The 25,913-nt window shown below is 41.8% G+C and overlaps 1 protein-coding gene across 6 annotated transcripts in view; it reads right to left on the bottom strand.

Moving 5' to 3' along the window:
- Nucleotides 1-210: 210 nt before the first annotated feature.
- MAPKBP1 (mitogen-activated protein kinase binding protein 1) overlaps nt 211-25,913 on the bottom strand; it is a 102,391-nt gene continuing 76,688 nt past the window's right edge. For 2 of the 6 annotated variants that reach the window (XM_042047016.1, XM_042047017.1), the window contains exons 21-32: nt 25,044-25,169; nt 18,462-18,610; nt 17,709-17,758; nt 16,937-17,173; nt 15,811-15,980; nt 14,058-14,203; nt 13,497-13,667; nt 12,560-12,638; nt 10,692-11,002; nt 8,825-9,886; nt 5,490-5,575; nt 211-4,511 (exon numbers count right to left, since the gene is read on the bottom strand). In XM_042047016.1, the coding sequence (XP_041902950.1) occupies nt 4,218-4,511; nt 5,490-5,575; nt 8,825-9,886; nt 10,692-11,002; nt 12,560-12,638; nt 13,497-13,667; nt 14,058-14,203; nt 15,811-15,980; nt 16,937-17,173; nt 17,709-17,758; nt 18,462-18,610; nt 25,044-25,169 (2,881 nt within the window). In that variant the 3' untranslated portion in view covers nt 211-4,217. The remainder of the gene's footprint in view (nt 4,512-5,489; nt 5,576-8,824; nt 9,887-10,691; nt 11,003-12,559; nt 12,639-13,496; nt 13,668-14,057; nt 14,204-15,810; nt 15,981-16,936; nt 17,174-17,708; nt 17,759-18,461; nt 18,611-25,043; nt 25,170-25,913) is intronic. The other 4 variants (XM_042047018.1, XM_042047019.1, XM_042047021.1 and 1 more) reach the window with 3 other exon arrangements.

Genomic DNA, 25,913 nt, shown 5'->3' with positions numbered 1-25,913 from the left:
CCACCCAGAGAAGGAAGCACCTGCTCTCTCGGGGGACTGCTAGACCTGTCTACCATTTCAATGAGGTTTTACGTCATTTAGTGTCCTGGATGCTACACATCCAACGGGGTGGGGGGAAGACACTGTATACATGCATGAATTTACCAAGGGTGTTTAAATACCTGCATTTCATTTTTTTTTTCTTATATATAATTATATACATATTTGTTCTTTTTAAAAAATTAAGTTGGTATGTTTCTACTCCCGGAAAGAAACGTCCCAATTCCTCTGAGTCATGATGAAGTCTGCAAAACGGGGAGGCTGGGAAGGGGGCTGCTGTAAGGCCATGCCCCATTCATCACCTGGGAGGTCGCATGGAAAGGAGAGGACAACCTGAGAGAGGAGGTGGAAGAAATGCGGACTCCCATACACACAGCTCCTGGGTGCTGCTGAGGGATGAGGAGGAGGAAGGTGTTACCTGCCTACAGCAGGAAATAAAAGAGTTTGCTGCCCTCTCAGGTTGCAGCCCTTCCTACTGTCCCAGTTCAAGAGAGCCCCAGAACAAACTGAGGCCTTCCACAGGCAAAGCAGTACTACTTACAAGATGGAAAAGAAACCTAAAACTTCTCATATAGATCAGGAGTGTTGGGTTGAAGGGGGAAAAATATATGTAAAGAGGATAGGTAGGTCAAAATTATTTTTTCAGGCTTTATGTTAAACAAATAACTTATCTTAATTACAGGTATCTTGCTGTGCCTATGCTAACACCCACACAAACCAGTAAGAGGGATCATGAACCATTAAGAAGGATAGACTCAAATTTATTACCTCCTCCAACAAACCTCCTCACTTCCCAGGTAGTTACCATTCATTATTTCTCTACCTGGCCCAATGGACAGCCTGTGGTGAAACACGTTCACAAGGTGCAAATGCAATGCATTTATGCTCTCTTTGTTCTGTAAACTAGGGGTTTTAGGAATATTTCCTACTGCCAGCAATAGGAAGTTAGCAGGGAAGAATTAGTTGGATCAGTCTTAAATCATAAAGAGCAACACTATCTCCTCACCCCTCTCAGCAACAAACTTGTGGCACCAGCGTCTCCTTTACTGGGCTTCTACTACTCAATTCAAAACATCAAAGCCTTGAACAAGCAGCTCATGATTTTGCCATTTAAGAAAAAAATAGTTGCTTAGAGAATCACAAGAAGCAAGAGGCTCAATAGAACATATTTTAAAACAAACTCCTTCCAATTCATTCTTCAATTACAGCTCACCATCTCCAAGTCCTGTATCTACTTTCCCAAAACCTTTTGGTACTGTATCCTTCACAGGTATTGGCCAAATGGTGTTCCTCAGACCAAGACCATCTCTACTTCTACTCTATTTTCCTAAGTCTTCTACATATACTATTCTAAATTTATTTTAAACTACACAACTATTCTCCAACTGATCTACTTGCCCAATACTTTTCTTGCCATCATTCTGATCAGATTTTACCTCTGGTTTCCTGTATACAGCCATGATCTCAAGTAAAATCCATTCCAGGAAACAAAACCCACTCTGATCAGCTTAAAAATCAGATTTGCTTCACACAACTTATTTCCAAGGAGCTTTGTTTCATATGTCTATGCCAGCTTTGCTGGTTGTTGCCCTTTACCTTCGTGGTAATTTCATTCTCACCACTGGCTCTTCTGTATCATCTCTGACCTTTTTGTCACTATCTCAAAGTTTAAATTATAAAATGGTATAAAATTGCACAAGGAAGTACTATAAAGAACCCTCAAACCATTATCAACAGTACCGAAATATACCTGGGTTCAAGGGACTGCTATTTTTCCTGAGTGTCTTGTGGCCCCAGTACAGCAAGAAATTTCCTGTATACTAGGACATATGTTCACAGTCTGAAAGTGGAGGAACTGGTCACCTCAAAAGCAAGCTTGACCCACGCTAACTCCCATCACAGATCCAACATGACTGTCATCACACATTCCATTCATGGCATCTCCAGCTCACCTTTTCACTCAGAGAAACTGCCAGAAATTTCCTCTCTGGTTTCCAACTTGCCTTCCTTTGCAAAACCTGTCTGTGCAAGAGAAGCTGCTCATGGGACCAAGCACACCAGCTGATTCAGCACAATACAGTGCAGAGACAGGACTAGAAAATAACCCCTTTAGAGTTTCAGTACAAGACCATGGAAGTAAAGGTTAGCAAGGACACCTGAAACATGATTAGGCAGATTTCAATTACAGGCAGAAGTAGCTGGAAAGCTCTCCAAGAGTTCCCTATACTGCCATGTCCTGAAGCACTCAGTAGTGATCAGGCAGCAAACCTGGGGATCACAGAGAGATCTGGGGAGAGACAGAACTGCAGATTATTCAGCCCTAGAGCTACTCACGAGAAACAGGTTGTCCTATGCCAGCCTGGCCAGACCAGTAGAAAGAAAGGCTGCGCTGCAGATCTGCAGTCACAGAAAGACAGAGAAGCCAACAGACCACATTTCCAAGTGCCACAGGATTTCAGACAGAAGCAGCCAGAACAGTAAAATGAAAGAAAACTGCTTCCACCCTGTAACCTGTGCAACCAAATGATGCAGTCTGGCTGCCTCTGACTGACTTCCACAGATGCTAGCGGTCTGTCTCCCACCAAAGGCTTGTTGCTTGCATTAGGTTTATGAACTGGGATTACACTGCTCTGCCTTAAAATAAATGCAAGACAGACTGGAGATGGAAGAAATAAAACATTTTGTGTATCTGCCCCTGTTGTTGAAAGGAGTGGGAGTAAGGGGGAAGGTGCTGAAGAATTTCATTGGTTTAATTTTTTTTTTCTTAGCTTATATCATTGACCTAAAAACATCACTGGACAATTTTAAGCCACAACAGACACAAGTTAGCATGGGTTTAGAGAAGCTCCACAGGGCAAGAAGAATATTGCACATAAAAATGCAAGAAGAGAAGATTTTCTGTTTCTCAGACCAGAAATTCATGAAAAGCAAAGAGGCTGGAGAAATGGTCTCATTTGAAAATATCTCATTTGAAGTTCTTAGGAAATAATTTTCTGAGGGGATTTGAAACAGCTTTACAAAAGGCAAGAGAATCCCAGCCTTCTTGGGATGTAAATATCCTGTTTTCCTGTAAAGGCAAGGAGAATTCATTTTCCTGTCACAGAGAAATGAACAAATGACACAGATGACCCGTGGCACCAAAGATCTCTCAAATTCAGAGTCACACTGTAAGAGATGGAAACCAGCTTTTTCATGTCACTTCTCCACAAATAAATCATAACATCAAAGTCAATATCCAACTCCTAATCATGAAAGGTGGCTGAAACAAACTTTAGTATTGTATCTAATTTCAATTTTTAAAATGTCTGCAGAAAACCCGGTCTGAAGTATCAATGTAACATCAAATTCCAGATTAAAAATACTACCAATGAATTCATAAAGTAATCTCCAAAGCACGGCCCAAGGCATACAGAGCCTTTCCCTGGAGGTGAATGCAGATAAAATACAGTGTGGGGACTGTCTTGACACAAGAGGAAAGCAGACAGGGTTGTCATAACAACAGCAGGATTACTACAGGGAACAAAACTAAGGCAGGAAAAGCAAGAACAGCAAGACAAGATCTAAGCAAAGAACAGTTCATTAATTGCACAGACACTCCAGCCTGTCTCCCTGTTGGGGGTTTATAATACAGATTGTTTCTCGCTGGGATATGGCAAAGGGATTGACAGTTTTTTTAAAGGACAAAGATAACAGCCACAAATGTGGCATAAAACAACAGTCAAGAGAAATAAATTAATAAATAAACCCATTAAAAGTCTGATTCTTGATTCTCATGAAGTCTCGGAGAGGAAGGGATTGGCTTCACATGGACTCCTTTGCTTTTAGTCAGCAGTTCAGAATTTGGATAAACTGGATTTTCTTTGTCTTTTTAGGTGTCAAACATCCTGACCTCCTGGCTATGAAGAAATTTCAAGGCAATTTCTCCAAACTCCTCTTTCAAGACTTTGTTTAGAGACAGGAAGTTGAAGACCATTGGGAAACAAATGCTAAAACTGTGGCCAGCACATTGCTAAGAATTGGAACAAGTCAGTTGTTGGAGCCTGAGGAAATCAATTTATAAAGGTATCCCCACCAGCCCTAGACCAGATGATGGCAGGTAGCATTGGTCTGAAGCTCTCTCTGTGGTCCTCTCTTGTGATTACTTCTGTGTATTCACAAACACCTGAAAGCCACCCCTCTTAGAGTTTTTTGTCCATGCGCCGTTCCACAGCTTGCAGCAATAGCTCCGAGTACTGTTCCAACAAAGCTAGTGTCTGCTCATCTCCTAAGCTCTTGGGACTCGGTAGATTGGCACCACATCCCTCATTCAGTGGGCTACTGTTATCTTGTGGCTTCACCGGTGCCTCCTTATCTTTTGGAAGCTCTTCTGCATCCTTCAGAGAGTCCAATTCTTTCTTCATTGAGGAGAATGTCTCTGTCAGGAGGCCTGCTATTTTATCTTTGTCAGTAGAAGATTCTGTATCATTTAATACCTGAAAACAAAGAGGGGGGGAAAAAAAAAAGAATGCATTGGGGTTTAGGTAGAGCACCAAGTAAGCCATTTTAGCCCTTTAGGGAAGTGATGCCATAAAGACTTGCAGACCAATCAAATCTACTTTTCTTCAAAATTTGAGATTGCCTATTTAGACATATTAGCAGGATATGCATCCAATAGTCCTAGCTGCAAAAAATCCAAAGGCATTACTCCAATAGGACAGCTTTGGGAAGCACATTTTTGGGTAGTGTTCCCCTTATAGTGGGCTTAAGGAGGTACTATGTCTCCCAGCTGCAGCACAGGGCCACAGTCTCCAAATGCAGCTGGTCCCAGGAACAGAGCAAGGTCAGAGAGCTGATGCAAGTGCTGTGGCCAGAGCTGCAGAGGACCATGTGGCAGATGCTCACCATCAAAGTCTCACACTCATTACAGGAGACTTGGCAGATCAGTGCTAAGCAAAGAAACAAAGAGCTGTTATATTGCTCTGCATGTAACTGGTCTGGTCGTGACAGGGACAGGCAAATAGCTGCATGTTCCTATCACAGCTGGATTCCCATCGTATCCCACATTTGCTAATCCTTTTCCCAGGCATCAAAGACAAAGAACACATGAGGATAATAAAACTCAAAGCTCCTATAATATTTCATATTCCTGAAATACTGTATAACCATTAATTAATTCCCTAATACCCCTTTGAAAAAGAGCATAGTATTATCTTCAGTTTACAGATAGGCTAAACAGACTGAAAACTTAATTGATTTGCTCAGAGTACCATAGCAAACCATTGGAAAATCCAAAAGCTGGAAATCAGGAGCTCCTGCATCCCTGGTTCAAGTTGAAGATGCGGTCAAGTGGGCAGCCAGGCAGCATGTGTCACTGAACACACAGTCAAGAGAACACCTTGAGGCAGCAAGCACTCACATTCTGTGTAAGATGTCTGTGGGCTGTACCAGAGCCCGTGTGTGAGGTCACTCACCCTGCGGTAAAGGTGAAGGGCTCTGCGCATGCTGTCCTGGAGCTCGGATACCACGTGCTCACACTGCTCTATGCTGATGCCTGATTCTGGATGGGAGGAAAACATAAAAGCTCAGGTTAATGCACAGACACTCCACTATCTGCAACCTCATAGTTTCATAAGGAAACAGGTTTTTCAGTGCGTATCTGAAAGATCACATGCACACAACTTCTCATTCAATCTTCAGAACTGGTTTGAGCAAATCATTAAACAGGCACATTCTGCATGAGCTTTTCTTCAGACTAACTAGACATGCTGCTTACTTCAAACACCCCTATTTTTCCAGTCTTTAAACTCTCCAAAGTCAGCAATGTTTTTCCTCAAATTGCACATTTTTGTTACAGTCACAGAGAGTCACAGACTACCCATGTGATTTCCGATTACAATTAAAGCCATGTTTGTATGAGGGCTTCCAGTGGCAAGAGGGACTCATCCAAGGGGCCTCTAATTTAGCTTCCACCTAGTGAGAAATCTACAAGCGCCCCCTCATGCATCCTTCTGCACAGTGGACAACTAAAGCACGGAGGATGATGGATTATACTGAATTATTGCAGTGTTCTCTAGCAAGGACTAAGGTCCAGAGGAGTGGTGAGAAGCAAACTCAATCACAACAGAATTGCACTGCTGAGCAACCCATGACACACACTGCTGATACACCATAATTCAAAAATGAAAAATAAGAACAAGCAACTGAGGGACAGCATCTTCTGCCTGTCCCCACCAGATATTATCTCCAAAACATGAGTTGAAGGCCTGCAATCTTTTATACAATAAACACTTTCATGAGTTAGACATAAACCATGAACAAAGACATAGACACACAAACACAATCTTCAATTTGCAAAGGCCTGGACAAAGGCCATTTAACTTCTTTTAGTTACCCAAACCCATTTGACTTCTTTTAGTTACCCAAACCCAATAGTTTGTCACATTAGCACTGTAATTTCTGCAATTCTAAGAAAACCATCTTTGAGCAGATTGGAGAGGACCTGAGCTAATTTTACGAATACATCTAGATGATCTATAAACAAATACAGCTTGAAAAACATCTCTTTATACATAAACAAAAACATCTACAAAGAACAAAGGGGTAAGAACAAATCCTTCCATCTGCATTCTTTGATCCTACATCACCCATGGAGTCCGAGCACAGCGGGCTTCAGTGCAATCCAAGATTCTTGCCTTCTGCCCCCCTCCTTTCCTCTTTATGTTTGAAACCCAGCTGTTTCTTATCATTATCATTTCTGGATTTCTCCTCTGATCATTGTTTTTATGCTGGTCTCCAGGTCTGGGAAGTGCCAGTCAGGAGAAAGGTCACAAAACCTAATATAAATGCTTAAGTAACAGGCATTTTCTGCCTCTCGGGTGTGCAGAGCAGAGCTCTTCAGAAACTAGCAGAGAATATTAAACACAGCAACAGTATTAAGCACATCTACAGCATATTAACTGTAGATGTCAAAATGCTTTAACAAGAACAATTAAGTCTCCTTATTTGCAGCCACTACACAAGCAGGAAACAGAAGGACAGAAAAATTAAGTGGAAACCCAAAGTAACAGTGCAAGTCAGAATCAGAATGAGTCTCTATCAACCCTATAGCTTTAATCTAAACTGCCACATTGTGATTTCCAGAAGCCACAGTAAGTTGTTCACAGTGATGGCCAACTTGGATCTAAACAGCTTTGCCAGCATCTACCACTAAAAATTTGGGAAATGTGGTCTGCAAGAAGCTTAAGGCTGACAGCTGCCTACTGAGAAAAAAACATTGGGGATCCACAGTGCTACATCATTCTAACTCACTAAAGGATGCTGTTAAATATTCTGTCAGGGTGTGCTATGTCTTGGGAGCCATTAAAAAAATAAAATCAATACTGAAAAAAACCTTGCTCTTTCTCTGTGCTACCTGTGTTAATTCTGCAAACTGACCAAAAACCATTTGCTATGTAGCCTGATTACCAAATCTAGAAGAGAAAACTCAGCCTAAAGAGTACAGACAACTACAATTTTGCTGTAGAATGTGATTCCACAGCTTCAGGCTGCATCTGGTGCTGGAAGAAACCTCAGCCCTGTAGGGGGAGTGTCTGAAAATTTCAGATGCACTCACTGTTCCTCAGAGCAGCTACAGTATGGTAACTGCAGGTCCCTTAGCCAAAACATCACATTCCCTGTTTTACATAACAGTGCTTCAATCTTAAGGTGTTTGATCCCTCTAGAAATGCAAAAAGAAAAATAACAATGCATCAAAACTAGATTATCCTTCTACAATGCTTTGGTGCAGAAATACTGTGCTTCCCCATTCCAATGAATGGTGCAGCAGCCTGGCACCACAGAAGGTAATTGATCACAGGATTACAGAGCTATCCCTTCCCAGATATGAGTAAGAACAACATAACAAAGGAAGTAGAAAACTGTATAGCCCCTGAATGTACAAGGTATCAGTGCAGTGGTTAACATACAGCTTTCTAATGCACAACTCAGAAAGGCGTATTTCCTTTCAGATTGTGACTCAAAAGAAAAACCTCAGCAGATTATGTGGGACTAAACAGTCTCTTCTCTGCCACTGGAGGTTTTCCTGCCTTAGAGGGCAGGATTTTTGCTTCAATTTGAACTTGCCTGCTAGTTTTCATTTGACTGAAGTACCTTAAACTGAGGCCTGTAACAAATCTTAGAGCTGTTTTCAGCAGATGGAAGTTTTTCAGCTTGTACCTTTTTCTCCGAACTAGAGATAATTCAAAAATTAACCCACATTTTTTAGGTTCAAACCCTGCACATGCACTGCATACTCAGTTTGCAGACGTGTCCTCAAAGCAGGGTGATAACATCACAAAGACCTGCTCGCTCTCATAGGCAGCTACAGCAAGGAGCTCACCTCCATCAAGCCTTACCTCAGGGGAGAAAATCGTATGCAAACTCTTCTGGACCCTGTACACTTGCACATTAACAAAGGAAAGTTTGAGCTGCCTGGCATAACTTCACTGTCAGTATTATCTGTGCTTGCTTGGTTCTGCTAGCACATGTTTGCCTGCACCTTTATTTGCTGGCCAAACATGCTCTGAGAGGAGTGTGGGGGATGTGACCTACACACTCAGGGGTGTGTAGGGGATTCCCAGCATGTCAGCTTTTAGCATTGACCACAAAGAAGTTTGACCCCCTAGAGGTAATTGTACAGCTAAATCACTAAAAAAACCGTGCTGAGGTCTACAAAACATTCAGCTAAGAAGGACTGTCAGACATAAGACCCAGAGGAAATGGAAACTAAAGATGGAGAAAAAGATGTTAGATTGAAGAAGTGTCTCACCATTGAGGGGATGGTTTATGGAACGAGACAGGTGCAGACAGGACGAGACAGGCCAGAAGCTGGACGTAAAGAAATGTGATGGGATCGTGAGGCGGTTCACAAAGACAGGAGACAGAAGGGGGAAGATAAGAGATGGGTATCCATGCACACCTGAGACCTGTGCCAAGGCAGTTACAGATGTAGGAGACCTCGGCCTGATGGGGTCTAGTGGGCAAAGTCCAGGTTGGCTGTCTAGCACACAGGCGATGCCGGTGATCTGCTCCCTGCCCCTGGGCAGTGTGCTCTCAGGAGACCTTAGGGGCTGGCCCTCTGACACCTCCCTCAGTTTTAGACTAGTGACCCCTGGCTCATCCTGGCAATCTGTCCTTGAGACTGGATAATCCACTGGGCTCTCCTTAGCAACTCCTGTTGGGATCTCTCTACCAGGAACCAGAGACCCAGCAGTTTGATTCTCCCTCTTGGAGGCTCGGACCTCAGGAAAAGAGGGTTTCTTTTTAGAGGCCCCAGCAGGTGACTGTGGAGACTGCGGCTCAAGCAGGGCTTTTGTTTTGGTAGTGGGTGAGAAGGAGGCCAGTGTGGGTCTATCAGGCAATGGCTTGGGAATGTCAAGAATCAGATGTGCTCGGTTTGATGATGCCAACTTGCTGTGGAAGGACTTGGGAGATGAGCAGTTTACAACTGGCTGGAGTGCAGGTTTCACTGGAACATTTTCTTTCACTGGTAGCTTAATCTTCTCAGCATCTGGTGTGGAACTAAACTGTGTCTTCTCTGTCACTGGAGGACTAGTCCTCCCATCAGCCAACATTTCAGTGGAGCAACCAAGGTACAGATTTTCCCCTACAGATACGCTCCTTGACATCTTAGCCCGGAAGCTGGTTGTGGGGTTCATGTAGGACTTTGGTTTTGCGGCCCTGACATCTTTGGCCAGCAGAGCACCAGATCCATCCATCTTCAACATACTGGCTGATAACACCCTGCAATTGTTAGGTCTGGGATCCTTCTCAACCACCAAAAGAGTCTGAGGACGCTGCTTGGCAGAGGATATCACTCCAGGACCCTTATCTGTGAAAATTAAACAGACAAACATACCAAAAATAGACAAGAGCCTGTGAATTTAGGAGTGAATTCCTAAATCAGAATTGAATGTGGCTCAGCTCAGCCCTGTGAGATGTGTACAAACATAACCACTCGTTCAGGTTAGTATCACCAAGCCCCAACATCTTTCTTTTTTTCCCATCCCTCATCCTGCTCACACACTGCTGCTTTCCTCATGAGACAGATTTGTTCTCAAAGTGTATGGTCAGAAGACCTCGGACCACTGTGACTCTTACGAGAGGGGCCAGAAGAAGCAGGCAAAAACTTATATATGCTGTTGTGGTGATCAGGTGGGGTTTTTTGGTTTTTTAAAAAAACTTATTAATGGTTAGTAGGTTGATTGTTTCAAAAATAGAGTTACTTCACATGGAAGACATGGATACAGTAAAATCCCTGTTACTGTCTCTTCCTTCCCTCTTTCTCTCCTCCTCACCCTGGGGAGCTTCAGTCTTAGCTTGGAGCAACCACCCACAGCAAGAGAGAATTTCTTTGCAAATACATCATTTCACCCTTGCCAGTGCTCCTCCCACAGCTGCCAAACAAATATCAGGGACTGATAATTAGAATACCAGTATCTGCATTACAAATTAAAAATATTAAATTATATTTTAAATTAATACGGTTATAAATATTTTCCCTTGACAGGCTAGGAGTTAGAAGACATGTCAAGCCTGTAGCTCAGAATGCAGAAAGACAAGCTTAATTTAATTCCTCCACTCAAATGTCCATTTCATTCTCAGGTTCATACCATTATTCCAACCTGTGTCCTTACCCTCATGCACGAGGTCATGCACTGACTGTGCCTTTCTCATGACTGCATTCACAGGCCCTTCTGGAAAGGAGGCAATAACCCGTCCAGGAGCCATACCAACTCTGCTGGCCTCCAAAGCTGATCTGCGTTTCTTCTGCACATAAATAGCTCGATTTGAATTTACACTCTCCAGGAGCTGGCTGTTCTCCAATGCATCACCAGGATGGCTGCTGTCATTTTTCAACAGGTTTGGTGTAAACTGACTGGTCTGGGTTGGTGGCTCAATGGGCTTTGAATCCAGTGTCAGATTTGATGAAGAGAGTGACAGTCGTCTAAAGAACACAATAAAGAAATCCCAGTTAAAACAAGTAAGTGTCTTCCCCTGGATAGACAGGAACATGCATTAAGTTTCTCTGGAACAAAGAGCCCCTCCCTGTCTGGACTTTCTTGAGTCAAAAATGCCCTAAGCTGTTACCACTTAATTCTACTCAACCCTGCAAGCTCTGGTCTTCAGGCATTTGACTATAGGCTGCGCAATCACAGATACCATTGGGTTGCTGTTTCCAGGAAGGACACTATAAAAAGTGAAGACAAAAGAGAAGGAAAAATTTCAGACATAGGAAAGACTAGGCAAAGTCAGGTCAGGTCTTTTCTCTCAGCTCACCTTACTAAAATTTAAATCTCTTCAATTCTAAGATAACCCTAAGAGGAAGTAAATACACTTTCCTAACATTATGAAAGCATAATGACTTGGAAAGCTGGTCAGTATCTTTAAGAGGAAAACCTAATTTCCTCTTCGTCTCCACTTCAGATAAACACAGTGGGCTTACTTCAGAAAGGAGGCAACTTTTAATCTGTCATGTTTAAACATCTGAACAGATTAAAAGCACAGAGGTTTTCATAACCAAACAACTACTTTCCTTGTAACATCTCTAAAGCACCAGTGACTTCCCTCACTCAGCACTGCAACTCTCCAGAAGCTTACACAACAGCTAACCACTGGCTTTCTTCCCAAAAATACAGTCTCAACATGAGACAGACTAAGAGGCGCTCCTGACAGCAGCAACAGCAGCTGAATACAGTAATAACAAACAAATTTCCCTAACATGCTGAATCTGGATACAGCTGGTGAACCTTAGAAGATGTATTTGAATCTGCTTAGTCCTACGTAATGAAATTCATTCGAGCTGAGATTTTACGTAGTCATTTTAGAGGAATACAGGAGTACTTTTTGTTTTAAAGACTTATGAACCCAAATCAATAAAACCATTGACCTCATTATTTTTTAATTTGTTTTGTTGGGTTTTTTTTTTTTTTTTTAAATAACAAGGAAAACAGCTTGCAGAGGCCTTTTGGGGTGCTTTAGGGTTGAGGGGGTTTTGGAAGAGTAATATCCCTATGGGGCTTTGTGTGAGACACCAGAACACCCTGTGAAGGCATGGGATCAAGAAACAAAGCTGAGTAAGAAAGGACTGTAAAACAAAGGAAAAGTTGACAAATCTACTTTCATTGTCCAAGCTGAATGAAATGCAAAAGAATAAACAGAGCATAAACAGTGAAGAGTAAATTAGGTTATTAGTAATTCCTCCAACTTAATCAACCAAGGCATTAATCATGAAACAATTAAGCACATTGTTGAAAGAGGAAAAAGAACAAAACAATAGTGTTACATCAGGAAGAAATAGAACAGCTAAAGTGACCCAGGATATCTTGTCCAAATCACAAGAGTCTGCAAGCAGCCTGCCAGGTGCTGTGCTAACACTTCACTGTGCCTAGGCACACCAAGGCCAGAAGTTTTCTCAACTATTTTCACCCAGGACCTAGCATAAGACCGAATCATATTAGCATAAATAGACAGACAGAAACACTCAAAACAAGCAGAGCCATACCTGAGAGCCGGGGACTGGGAAAGAAAGCGAGAGGAAATGCTGAGGTTTTCGGTTCTTTCCAGATTCCTACATGAGCCACCTAAAAATTTTGGTTAAAGGAGAAAGAAAAATGAGCAGTTTATTTACAGAACATTCTCACACATAGCTTTTCTTATCGTAGAGACTATAAAGTGTTCCCTCATATCCAAAGGGATTTTTTTAAGCTAAAGCCACAGAGAATGAAATAATTATATTTCCTTTGCCTTTAGTGTTCTACTTCGATTACTCTGCCTTAAGCTGCTACTCTCCCTAAGGGTACGCCTCCTCCTTTTTTGCTTCCCTTTGTGTCCTATCCTGCCTGTAGGACTGAGAGGCACTGGCATCAAGCAGAAAACAAACCAATCAAAGAGGAAAAAAAATAAAACGAAAAAAGGAACCCAAACAACTCACATAGATATTGCTGCCTTCAACCATTTTAAATTCTAAAAAGATATGCTTTTTTCTGGAGTTGGTCGATAAAGACAAACCAGCTCCTTTGCCACTCTGATGTCTCCTCTTATTCTCTCTCTCCACCCAGCATTTCAGCCTTTTCTTTTGTGACATTGGCTATGCCTTGATGCACCACTAGAGGCCACTGCGTGTCTCCTATGGGGGGGGTGAACGCGCAGTCAATACCTTCCTTCACAACAGGAAAAGCCAGTCCGGGAAAAACGTTAACAGCTCTTCAGGATTCCAAACTGACACAGAGGCCAATCTCGTCACAAACGTACACACAGACCGATGAAGTTAACAGATGTCACTCTTCTTTAGGCCTCTTACGCTGTTTTCCATTTTTGTCCCCCTGCCCATTTACACACATCCACGAAAGCCTAGCAGAACTTGTAGCCTGGTTTGGCTTATACAGGGGAAAAATCAGGACTGACCTTACAAAGTCTCCCCACTGAACATAGAGAAGTACCTTTTCCATCACTGTTGCTCAGGGTCCCAAAATGCTCCTTGAGGAACTTTTCCTGATCAGGTATCTGAGGAATTTCTCCCTCCGGCATGCTAGTACCCACATCCTCTTCTCCTTCTTCTCCATCCAGGTCTGAGACACCATCTACACTTAGAGGTTCAGTGCCTTCAGAATCTGGGAAAAGACAAAAAACCCGCAGTGTTGTAAAAACTTAATGAGAGTAACATTAGCAAAGTTCAAAAAAAACCAAAAAATCAACCAAGATGCTAAATTGAACCTAGAATGTTAAAAGTTAATCAGCATTACATGCAATAATTCTCTAATCTACCATATCCCACTAACAGCATAGGCTATGGCATAATCAGTACTAAACCTGCTTCCTTGGCTAGCAAAGTAAGAGAAAGCCAAAGGTGCACAAGGAAAGAAGTAAAGGACATCAATTCCTGCTTCACTGAGGTGTCTGTTCAAATGCTCCAGTACCAGTGTGATTAATAGGAGTGTGACCTCAGGCCAGCTCATGGAGAGCTCACACATAAATACATTTATAAAGTCTTTGCATCTTACCTTCATTTGGATGGTCTGGGCTGGACAGACGACTGCTGCTGTAATCTACAGAGCAGGCACTGTCTGGGCTGTGTTTATCTGGACACCCATTACTGTGATAACCTCTGCAGAGCTTCCCATGGGGCAGTGCTTTTACCTGGAACTCACTACAAGAGAGACAGGAAGATACAGCACTAGAAGAGAGATTTTTTTACATGTAAAGAAGCACATTTTAACTGTTACAAGGCCTTACCTGTGTCAGTAACACCTTTTATTATAAATGTAAGGCTTTAAAGAGAAAAAGAAGTTTATTTCTCTCATCATAATACAGTATATTTTTTGCATTTCATTAAGCTTGGACAGTGAAGTCCCAAGGGGACTGTCTTGATTTTCTGGGTGTTGTCAGTTCCCATGATTACCAGGCACCAGCACCACACTGCCCTGGCTTGATTTCCAGCACAGGTGAGGAACAAATGTACAGGTTTACATAATGAAAAAGGGACTAAAACCACGCCTATACCTGCAGGAGAGAAACCCTAGTTTGCCATAGATTTAAGCTCTAATACACTTTTTTCCCATGTTCATAACCTGCTTCTTTGGGCAAATTCTGTGATGCAAAATATACAAGATTCTGGCTTTGAGAAAGACTAATTTAGTGAAGAACATCATACAAAAATACAATCTTGCATGACAGGGTTACTGATTTCTGTTGTGATCTCATGAATCTTATTTTGTCAAATGTCACCAGCACTGTTCTTTTGCCTGATGCCTAAGGACTTCAGTTTTCCACTTTTTGAAATACTTTGGTTTCCAATGTACTCCAAGGCAAGGTAGGATGCAGAAGACAATCAACAGAACTGAATAGCAACTACCCCTGGCAGCGCCCAAACTCTGTAAACCTTGCCACGTGTCCAGTCTGTATCCAACATCGCCAGAGGGCCTCCCTTTCTCACATGATGGAGCAGCACATGGGTCTACTCTGTCCAAATGTTATCACAAAATTAAAAATGAAAAATAAAGATAAACTAGGCAAAACCTAGCAGCCTCAACTGCAAAATCTTGGCATGCACTCTTGCATAAAAGTCTGTCTAAAGCTATCAGCCCCACTCTCTAAAACATTACAGGAGAAGAGAAAGGAAATTAAACAGCTACTAGCATCAGGTTAAGAGGGAAATGAAAGAATAAAATTCAAGGAAGGGGAAAAAATGGAGCACAGAAAAATTAAATTATATAGAATTAAAACAGAAGAAACAGCAGAGGAATAAAAAAAGGTTTCCACTGTCTCCAGTGTCCTTTTCAATTCCTTCTGTAGCATGCAAGTCATTCTATTTCCCATAAAAGAGTAATCACACACTACATTTGCTAAATTCTTGCCCAGTTTTCATAAGTAAGCATCCTGTCATTTCTCCTGGGTAGGCATTTCACAGCCACATACGTGTCACTGTCAGTGAGTTTTCCAGCTTCCAAGTTTTCCCTTGCTATTTTCAACCCAGATAAGAGAGAAAGCAAAAAGGCTGCTCCCAAGTTGTTTATTCAACAACAACAAAAAAAAAACTTGAAGGAGACTGCTAATGTGCAGTTTCCTCAGAGGAAAATTATTTTAATGGTGCCTTCTTAGTTTCATATTCCTCTAGCATCCATCTGACATAAAACTCACAACTAAACATGCCTGACATCAATCAGGCAGTAAGTCAATTCAAAGTTACCACACAAGCTGCAAGAAAATCAGAACAGAAACATCTGAGCCATGCACAGCAGAGAGATTATTTTTAACCTGCTAGAGTCTGTGGGATGGATTTCATCTTGCTCAGGATAGATTACACATTCCTCACTCTCAGAAGGTTCCAGTTCCTGAGAGAAAATCCCCTCTTCACAAGACACAAGCCGAATCACTTGGGGTCGCACACAAGACCCGTTATCTTGGGGAGGTATTGAGCTGCCAACCTGGTTTAATTAAAAAGAGAGAAAACTAGATATAACCAGTGTTTTAACTTACATCAGCAAGTGCTGTGCAGGGTTAGAAAGTATGCATTACAGCACAGAATATGATCAGCAATCTGAGATCAGAAAACACAGCAATCCTATGTCTTTTCTGCTCCTTATTTACTAAACTTGTCAGACTACTGCTGTACTTTCCTGTTTTGTTCCTTGTTTGCAATTCCTTAAAATTCTTTGGTAAAGTACTCTTTGACCACACATCAGGAGTGTAAGCCATGTGGCAGCAGGTTCTTCCATTACCTTCTATGGACTGATCAGACAATTCACTAAACTGGCCCACAGCTGAAAAACTGAATTACTGTACACGACAATCTCAATCCTCTTCTCAGTCACACAGTTATAGGGGAAAGAAAACCATTAATGAAGCTAGGCACTGGGACAGACTGCTACTGGAAAACAGGCACTAGCTTTCTGAGGATGAGCACACATTATTTGCTGTGATCCATCGATACAGAGATTAGAGAGAATTTACTAATCTAGCACAGCCCACAACTAAGGGAATCATGAGCCACATTTCAGTGGCTACTGGAGTCAAGAAACTGCATCCCAGGAGAGCGAGCTAACAGTTAACTAGGTTTTTACACACCTGTAATTCCAAGCTCAACTTCTCAGCTTGTTTTTGACATAAGTATTCAAAGAGCTAAAAGAAAACATGAGGTTGTCCTGTCATTGAAGAGAAGCCTTGATCTCATATGGTCTCTGCTGTAAGACAGCAGAATCACACATTGCAGGAGTACTAACTACAAAAGAGTTATCTAATAAAGTTCCTCAGAAGTCACTTAGAAAACCTTTAACAATAAAAAGAATGGCATCAGGTAGTAATAAATGTAGGTAATAACAAACAGATGCAGGACAGACACACTCAGAGTGGGTTCACCTCCTCAGAGTACTACTGTCCTTACTTTGTTGATGTGCACCGGAAGGTCAGTGTGCTCTTCTCTGTCATCCCCATTGCTGTTTTGAGACAGCGAGTCTCGACTTGGAGAACGGGAAACAGAGAAGGACTCCAGCTGGCGCAGGTCAAGCATGGATTTCACAGTCATCTCTATGTTGCTGGTTGGCTGGGACCAGCGACCACGCTGCCGGGGCATCTTGCTCATTGGTGCCTCTGAACGCTGGATTGCTGCTATCTCTTTGGCCTGAAGGAAATTAAGAGACAAACTATCTTAGGGACTGAGTTTTGGTGATGGAAAAACAGGAGAAAAAACACAAGACCCACAGAAAAACACAATTATGTCCATCTCCATAAAAGTCTCAAAACTGAGAGACAGCTTGAAATTGCACCATTAATCATAAAGCATCAAGTAAAAATTATACTTTTATTGTTGCCTCTTGCACAGTTGAACAGTTAAATGTCTTGCTCAGATCCAAGTATATGAATAGCTTCAGCACCACATGAGATTCAAATCAAAAAGGAAAAGACAAAAGCATAAGATCTGATGGAAAGACACTGATGTAAAAATCCCAAGTGCAACTCTAGATTCTAAACACCCTAGTCTCTTAAACTAGGCTCTATTTTGCCATCTCCAAATCATTCTTCAGAGAGGCTTCTCAATGGTTTCCCACCACAGCTGCACCTTTCCCACACATGCAATGAAGATTTTAATCTCTCTGGGAATTTCTTCTTCAGTTTCCCTATAACAAGAAATACAATCTGAAGGTTTAGTAACTCACCCTCCTCATTTCCCATTGGGAAAGGCTTCTTGAGAGGGTAAGGTCTGGATCTGGAAAGGTAAACAGATATGCACCTAGTTGACATCCTAGCCAGCAGTCTAGCTTTTGAACAAGCTCTTATGTCATCTTTCCATAAAGGCAGTATTCCTACACCTTTTGAACCACTGTCAACACATGCTTTCCCATGGACTGTGCAAATCATTGTATCAAAATTTTAATGGAGACATACAGTTTTATGTAAGATTTTCATTGAATCAGCAGACCACTGCAGAACACTCGCCATAGTGCAGTGCAAAGGCTTGGGAAAAAAGTCTGCTCCAATACACTGTAACATCTGTGGTAAAAATACATCAAATTAATAATAGCAATCTCTAAGTTTTTATCAGACATCTCTAAAATGCTCTCTTTTGAGAAGATTTCTTGATCTCTTTTGGCTTCTGCAGACTTTTAATAGCTTGTGGACCCCAGCCCATGAAACTATTAAAAAACAAATTTTTTAGCCAGTTGGAACTAGCAAGAAACTTGCCAATTTAACAACTGTATTTCTAGACAGAGAACTCTGAAATGTACCCCTCTTCTGATGCAGGCATGGGCAGCTTCACATTACCCACTGGTATCTATCCATCTGCTTCTTTTTTGGTCTCTCTCTTTCTGCCTGTACCTTGTTATCCCCAAGCGAGTCTCTCTCATCTTCTCCCTTCACATCCATGCCATTTTCCTCCATCTCTGCCCACGCCCCTCTCCCATTTATACCTGAGTCTCTCTCAGTGTTGCAGTTGGACTGAATATGGAAAGACTGCAGCCCTCGTAACTCATCTTCATCATTCCCTTCATCTTCACCATCCTTGTCACTGTCTGATGAGAGTGCAGGCACAGAGGACAAGGCAGAGATGGACTCATGCCTGAAAGGTAGGAATTAGGAGGAGTATTATGGTTTATGCAAGAACTGCCCACCATTTCAATCCTTACGCCAGTTCTCCACCTTATCTCCATCCGTATTCAGGAGGCTTCCTCAACTCTCACAAACAGCCCTCGCTCTAGCACAACCCACCTCTGAGAGACTGGGCAAGCTAAACCCTGCACAAGGACGTGCAGAACCTGCCACAGAAATGTTCTCATATGCATGGAAGGTTGACAGAAGTCAGAAGTAAACAAGTCTGAGAAAGACAAGTGGAATGAAACTGGGCCTTCCATTTCAGACTCTGCCAGCTGATAAGGTCAAGATGGTAGATTATATTTGAAAGGCAAATATTTTTCCCACCCTTAAGCATTTCTTCTCTGGAACTGATTTACACATCAAAAATGTCAGAGATAGTCTCTGAAAGTAATTGGGTTTACAGCAAATTATCCCGTAACAGAGGTTCATTTCAAGGATTGCTCCAGGCAGAACCTGAAGGCACAGCCCACACACCATAAGAGCACCATGCTGACTATTTTAGCTTTCAAGCACAAGGATCACATAAAACATATCTTGGGCAGATCTTTGATTAAAGTAGATCAAGACAAGTTTTACCACAGACCTCAGAGGCACTCCCAGCACAGAACAGCCCACTACCAATCAAGGACATACAGTAACACCAAATTTTACCCTCCCTCTTTCTCGTCCTCTTCCCTTTCCTCCACTCACTACTTCAGCCCACAGAACCAAATGAACAAATGAACCTTTGGACAATACTTAAAGAAAGAAAAATCCCCAGCAAACACATTTGAGTAGCCCTCACTCCATGGCCTTGTGCTAGAGTGCCAAATTCATCATTAGTGACATTTATAGGATATCACTGGTGGGTGTTGAGTGCCAAGCATTATTCATGAAATAAAAATAGCTCATCCACCAAATACAGAGCAGTCTGGCGAGGGACCAATTTCTCCAGCAGCTGACAGACAGCAGGCAGTATTGAAACACGGTAAGACACAGCTAAGGTATTTTAATCTTTTCTCTTCCTGTGTAGTGGCAGAACACTAATTTCCATTTTTTTAGGAGTAATAACTACCCAATAATTTCAGATGAGCTTTGAAGTGTTCTAGCAAAAAAAAGTGAAAGTGACTGTAGCCTGCAGAGTTCTCAAGTGAAAAAGTTTCATTTTGGTCATCCACGTCTACTTTTGACATTTGAGTTTGTCAGTCTCTTCATCTTTTCTACTGTCTCCTTGTATGCCCATCTTGTCACTCTCAGGTTCCTGTGTCTAAGCAGGGGAGTCCCAACAAAGCCCAAGCACTACAGTATGTTTGAGGTTACGCCATGTTTCATCCTATGACATATATTAATTACATTTATTTGTGGTAGGCAATATTAACTTTGTATCAGTAACTTTGATAGCATCCATCTGCTTGTATTCATCATGGTTGTTTGAGGAGTTTATTGAGACAGAAGGGTTGGATTATTAGACCTGTAAACATCTAGCTGGTTGAATACCTCACAACAATGAGGTGATATGGCGAGGCAAGATTATGTGTTTGTCAAGCTCCTATGGGTACTGTCATTGGCGCAAATGGAGAAGGGAGGATTGCTATCCATGTCTTTTACGTTACAAATAGAAAGAGGGCCCCTGTCCATCAGATGGTGACTGAAAACATTAGCGAGGGGGGAAAAGGTATGTTCTAGTATCCTTAAAGTAGCAGAGTAAGAGAATGCAAAACATATTTTGGAAGTCAGATGGGTGTTTATTCATACCTCACAGGAAGTGATAAACAAGTTATGAAGTAACGTATTCGATACACATAAGGTTATCTTGCATTATCCCAGCAAAAATTCCCGCTCCTCTTTCACATCCTTCTTTTTACAACTCAGGTATGCTTTTCAAACTCAGTTCTGTAACTTGAAGGGAGACAGATGAATGAATGATATTTTCAAAATGATCCTAGGCCCACTGACTTGAAACTGAGATACTCCTGAAATGAAAACTAGGCTCACAAGATCTTGAGTGTTTTAACTGTTGTTCTTGCCCAAGTCAACCCTTCAATTCAGACTTCACTAATTCAGACTTCACTATTTCTCCTTTCTTTCCCTGCCTTCCCCCATGTACTTTGCATTTTCTCCTAAGTCCCCTGTTGCACACATCTCCTCAATACTCTTCCTCAGTTCTTTTTCATGCTTAGATGGGAGTCGGTGTAATGTACAGTGAGTTTTCAAGCACAGAAGCTGTTTCCAAATAAGCACCACATGAGAGCATTTTGAAAATTAAGGAGTAAGACTTCTGGGGTTTGCGGAATTCCTGCTGAGAGCCAAACCCCAAAGCATCATTATATAAGAATGAACGTTTCAGAGTAGCTATTCCAGAACAGCATGTACAGACATGTCCAATTCTCATGATACATGTGACTCAGAGCAAGTGTTTTAATTGTACTTGTTCATCTTCTTTGCTGAGGAATGATCCCATTCTAGCATCATAGAATCATAGAATCATTGAGGTTGAAAAGACCTCCAAGAGCATAAAGACCAACATCTGACTGAATATCACCATGCCCACTAAACCATATCATGAAGTGTTATGTCTATTCATTTATTAACACTTCCAGGGGTGGTGACTCAACGATTTTCCCTTGGGACCCTGTTCCAATGCTTAATGACTCTTTCAGTGAAGAAATTTTTCCTAATGCTCAACATGAATTTCCCTTGAAAGGGAAAGAGCTTGAGGTCATTTTCCCTTGTTCTATTGTTAGTTGCCAGGGAGAAGATGCAAACTCCCAGCTCACTACAAGCTGGATCTTGTTCTATATGGGGCAGCAGTGTCAGTTGCCCTTCAGCTCCCAGTTTTTGAAGGGTCAGACAGTACAGGGTGAATGGCAAGGAAGAACCTTAAATTAGAAAGTCTTCAGGACATGGTATAGACTTAAAAGCACCAGATGTCATAATGGAGTTCTAATATATCTGATAATAGGTACTGTGTATTATTTTGCATGACCTGAATCCCACCCTGTTTTGTTTTCTCAAAACAAAACAAAGCAGACAAGAATGGCAACTATCCATTTAAAGAGGTATGTTGTCAGCATTCCTACTCTGATCTTGTGCTACTTAAACCCTCAGCTTTAGGGATGTATTTATGAAACTGTAACATCCTGTGTGGTAGGTATCACTGGCAGATTATGTCCTCCTGCTTCCCCTTCAAATGTTGAAGTGTTTTAAAAGGAGTTATTCTGGTTTTCCCCACAGAAGGATCACAGTCCACTGACTTCAGAGTTCACCTAGTGTTATAATTGCAGTAGTTCATCACAGACTGAAGCACCATTTCTGATAAGGCATCAAAAGCCTGCCCCGGGGAACAAGACAGCTTTCCTGGACTGGACGAGACCCACTGAGAATTTGATAAGGAGCTCTTCTTTCCAAATATATCTGACAGCACACCGTACTTCTTCAGCATACATATATAACTTTTATGCAATTTGCATAGCATTTTTATCTCCTGCTATTTATAATAGAGAGTCGAGGAAAGCTACAAATATAGTGATTTTTAAAATTAATATGAAAAAATAGAAATGCCCAGATAAAAAATTACTATAAGCCTTGCAAACATTCCACAGTAAAATCAGTTTAAAACTTGAGACAAGCTTTTCTAAACTATAAATGCATACTTGGATCAAAACCAAAACCCTGCTAAATGGCCTTTACATGATCCCTTCACTGAAAATATAAAAGCCTTAAAACCAAAATGTACCAGCAATATCAGCGGAGTACAAGTTCTGTTATCCTCAACTATCAAAGCTCCTCATGTTCAGAAAAACGCACACATCTGCAATGACCACAACCAGAAGCAGAACTCAAAGGCTCTCAGGCACAATATGGAGAACTGTGGGTCATACAGATCAGAGCAGTTCTAAGATAAAACAATATCCCATAAAGGTGAGTCAGAGGAGAAACTTTAGTGTCTAAAATTCTTGGAGGGACTGAAAATGCTGGAGCTCTTCAGTTCAAAGAACAGGCTGGATGAAGAGAGGTTATGAAAAAGGGTTTACAAAACCATGGGCACTACCAATAGCTGGCAGCAGAACAAAAGATCACAATATTCAGAATCAGAGGACTTTCAGTAAAACTAGTAGGAATGTGTTTTAACAGAGACCAAAAAAGTCCTTTCCACAGAGAGCAGTGAACTCCAGGAACTTGCCACCAAAGAAGGCTGCAGAGGCAGGCAATATTATGAAGTTCAAAAAGAATTTATACAAACTCAATGGACAATGGTCCATGACCAGATAGTAAAGGGAACACATAGAGATGTACCTCCTAACATCCCTGATGTAACAAAGGAGCATGAGGCAAATGGACCACAAAGGCTCATACAGCAAGGCTCACAGAGCATCTCACTAAATAGCATCTTCCACTGCCACGATCACAGGCAGAATACTGGGCTTTGTGAAGCACTGGTTTTACCCAAAAAGGCACCTTCTGTGTGTTTACACTGCTCATGTTACTCACCTGGGTCAGCTCCTGCCCTGACAGTTGCAACTGGATAGAAAGCACTGTCCTGAATTGGAAATCTTCATCTCCCACTGCCTCCTCAGATCAATTTTGTTACCCCAGTATTATTTTGATTATTCATCCTGTAATACGCTCATACCATGGAACTAGCAGAAAGTGTTACTTCCCCCACCAAATTCTAGCAATACTGTTCTAAAGAAGATCTAGTAGAACAAAGGAATTATCACCAGGCAGGGAACTCTCTCATACTACTGGCAGTCTTTTGAGACAACAACTTTACACCACAAGTTGCAACTCAACTCTTTACTGCAACCTACACAGACAGGCTCTGGAAACAATCAGAACAGATGCAGGGCACCTAGAAAATAAATCTCACTCAAGTTCATTAGTTTTCCTTCTCCCACCTCAATAATGCTGGTCCAATAGGCTCTTCTTCCATCGTCAGTACCAATCCAAAATGCTCTGAAGTTATGTCTTTGCTGATCTCCAGTTACCACAGCGGACAATCAAAACTGAAAACAAGCTTTCAAAGCTGACAAGCAGATTCAAGGCTTGCAAAGAGGCTACCAAACAAGTTTAATAAAGTTCTGGGCTTGGCGTGGCACTAGCACCGCCCTTCAGCAAGCGTCTGTGATGGAAACAAGTATCACCTCACGTGGAACAGGACTGGGATTATCTGTCACAGGCTGAGCTGTGGTAGGGTAAGGCTGCAGCTGCTGGAATAATGGAGAGACTGCTATAAAAAGCACATTGCTTGACAGATCCCGAACTTTATGTAGAAAAAAGGCTTCCTGAGTTTTCCCAGCATCGTTACCAAAAGCACTTACTAGACAAGACTCATTTCAAGAATGAGCAGATCAAGACTTTCCAAAACAAAACTATGCAGACAGACTTGTTACAACATTGCTTGCTCCCAAAGGGGGTGGGACAGTCCTCGTGATACTCAACAACCAGTGTGGTAAATCCTCTAACGCTTTGGGTACTTTTATATCCAGAACTCCATTTGTAGTCATTTGGGACATAGGAACAACAGCAACAAAAAAATCTGTGTTTATCCTTTTTTCCCCCACTGTGATCTCGTATCATTTTGGTCAGGACTCTCCCCTGCATTGCTTACAATCCAACTAGTCTCAGTTACTTACAAACTACAGAGAAACCAAACACATTGCACTAATAATCAAAAATGCCCTGTCGCTCTTGTTCTGTTTAAAAACAGAAGCACTACTTTTTAAAGAAAGGTCACCAGATAAATTTAGATCTATTTAGCTTGTAGGCTGCAGTAATTTGTTTTTAGATATGTTGTTTACCAAGCAAAAAATAATATTATTTAGCTAGCAAGAGCTTATTCTATTTAAATTATTTTTGTGTTTATTATTCATATTATAATTATTTTAGCTGGGTTTTTACAAAGCCTCCAGAAAATAGTTAACAAAGAAACAGCAAAACTGTAAGGAATGTTTTAGAATTATGATAAACATAGCCAATTCATACAGCTCACAGGTGTACTTCAGTACTGACACTGCAGAAAGCAGCCTTTAAATTGCATTCAGCTTAGATCTAGAGAACTTTATTCAAGAAGGATCACAGCTTCCCTGGTAGGATTCTGTGTACCATCCTCACTATTCCTAGGTGAACTGCTTATTAAAATTTCTGACCACATCATTAAACTAAATTAAGACACGAGAGGCATTGCATACATATTGCAATTAGTGAAGCACACTAAGCCTGTCTGAAGATCCCAGTCTGGTTTCTATATCCAAAGAAGAGGGGTACAAAACCCATGGCAAATTCAACAGAGGAATACGAGAACTTTTGGAAGACACTATCAGTGAAGACAGCAAAAACCTTACAGTTGAATCCCAGTGCCACTCTTTCACATTCCACCCTACAAAGCCAGCCACCTCTTCTCAGTCTGCTCTGCTCACCTCATGAGTCCAGCTGCCTTGTGAGGAGGAGACTTCTCCGCCTGCTTCCCTCTCTGTTTCATGTCAGACAGTCGCTGCCGCATGTTGATGGTCATCTCTGAGCTCAGACGCCAGATGAAGATGCAGCTGAAAGAGGGAAAGGTGAGGCTGGCACCAAGTCTCAGTTAAGTTTATTGGTACTAATTCCCACTGCAGAGACAAACAAGAGCCCTTCTGTCTGCAGCAGAGAGACACACGCAGAAACAGCTTCAAAAAAACTCAATCCCATCACAAGCCTCATGACAAAAGGGTTGAACCTGCCTGTCAAAGACTCCCTATGAGCGAGAGCAACTGCAGAGATATTTACACAGACCTGTCTCTGATCCCATACCTTTATTTGACTATCTGACCAGCTGCTAAAGGAAATGCTGTAACAAGTCCCTCCATGGTCACCAGGGTAAGTGGAGCCTACAGATGTCCCTTGCATCCTCTACCAGTGGATGAAGTCTCTGACTGCCACTACCCCCGCAAAGGCAAGGCCTTCCTAATGCCCACCATCCCATGGAGTCTCTGTGCTGTAATAACAGTTAAACTCATGTGGCAGTACTTTTTGCAGTCAGGGTGCTCCTAATATTTTACTTGGGACTCCATACAGGACACTTGCACAGAATTTACGCAGCCATTAGCTCAGCACGTCAGAGCACAGTGCTAATAACACCAAGGCTATAAATTCAATCCCTGTATGGGCCATTCACTTAAGAGCTGGATTTGATGATCCTTGTGGGCCCCTTCCAATTCAGAATGTTCTGTGAAATTTGACTGAGTTTGGTCAACAGATTCAAAAGCATTTGAGAGAAGGAAACCAACAGTGTGGTCTCATTTCATGAATTT

Source organism: Corvus kubaryi, unplaced genomic scaffold, assembly GCF_017639235.1.
Source record: "Corvus kubaryi isolate FWS band 111438036 unplaced genomic scaffold, C.kubaryi_AGA036_p1.0 66, whole genome shotgun sequence".
Lineage (NCBI taxonomy): Eukaryota > Metazoa > Chordata > Aves > Passeriformes > Corvidae > Corvus > Corvus kubaryi.
This window is presented reverse-complemented; position numbering and strand designations above follow the sequence as displayed.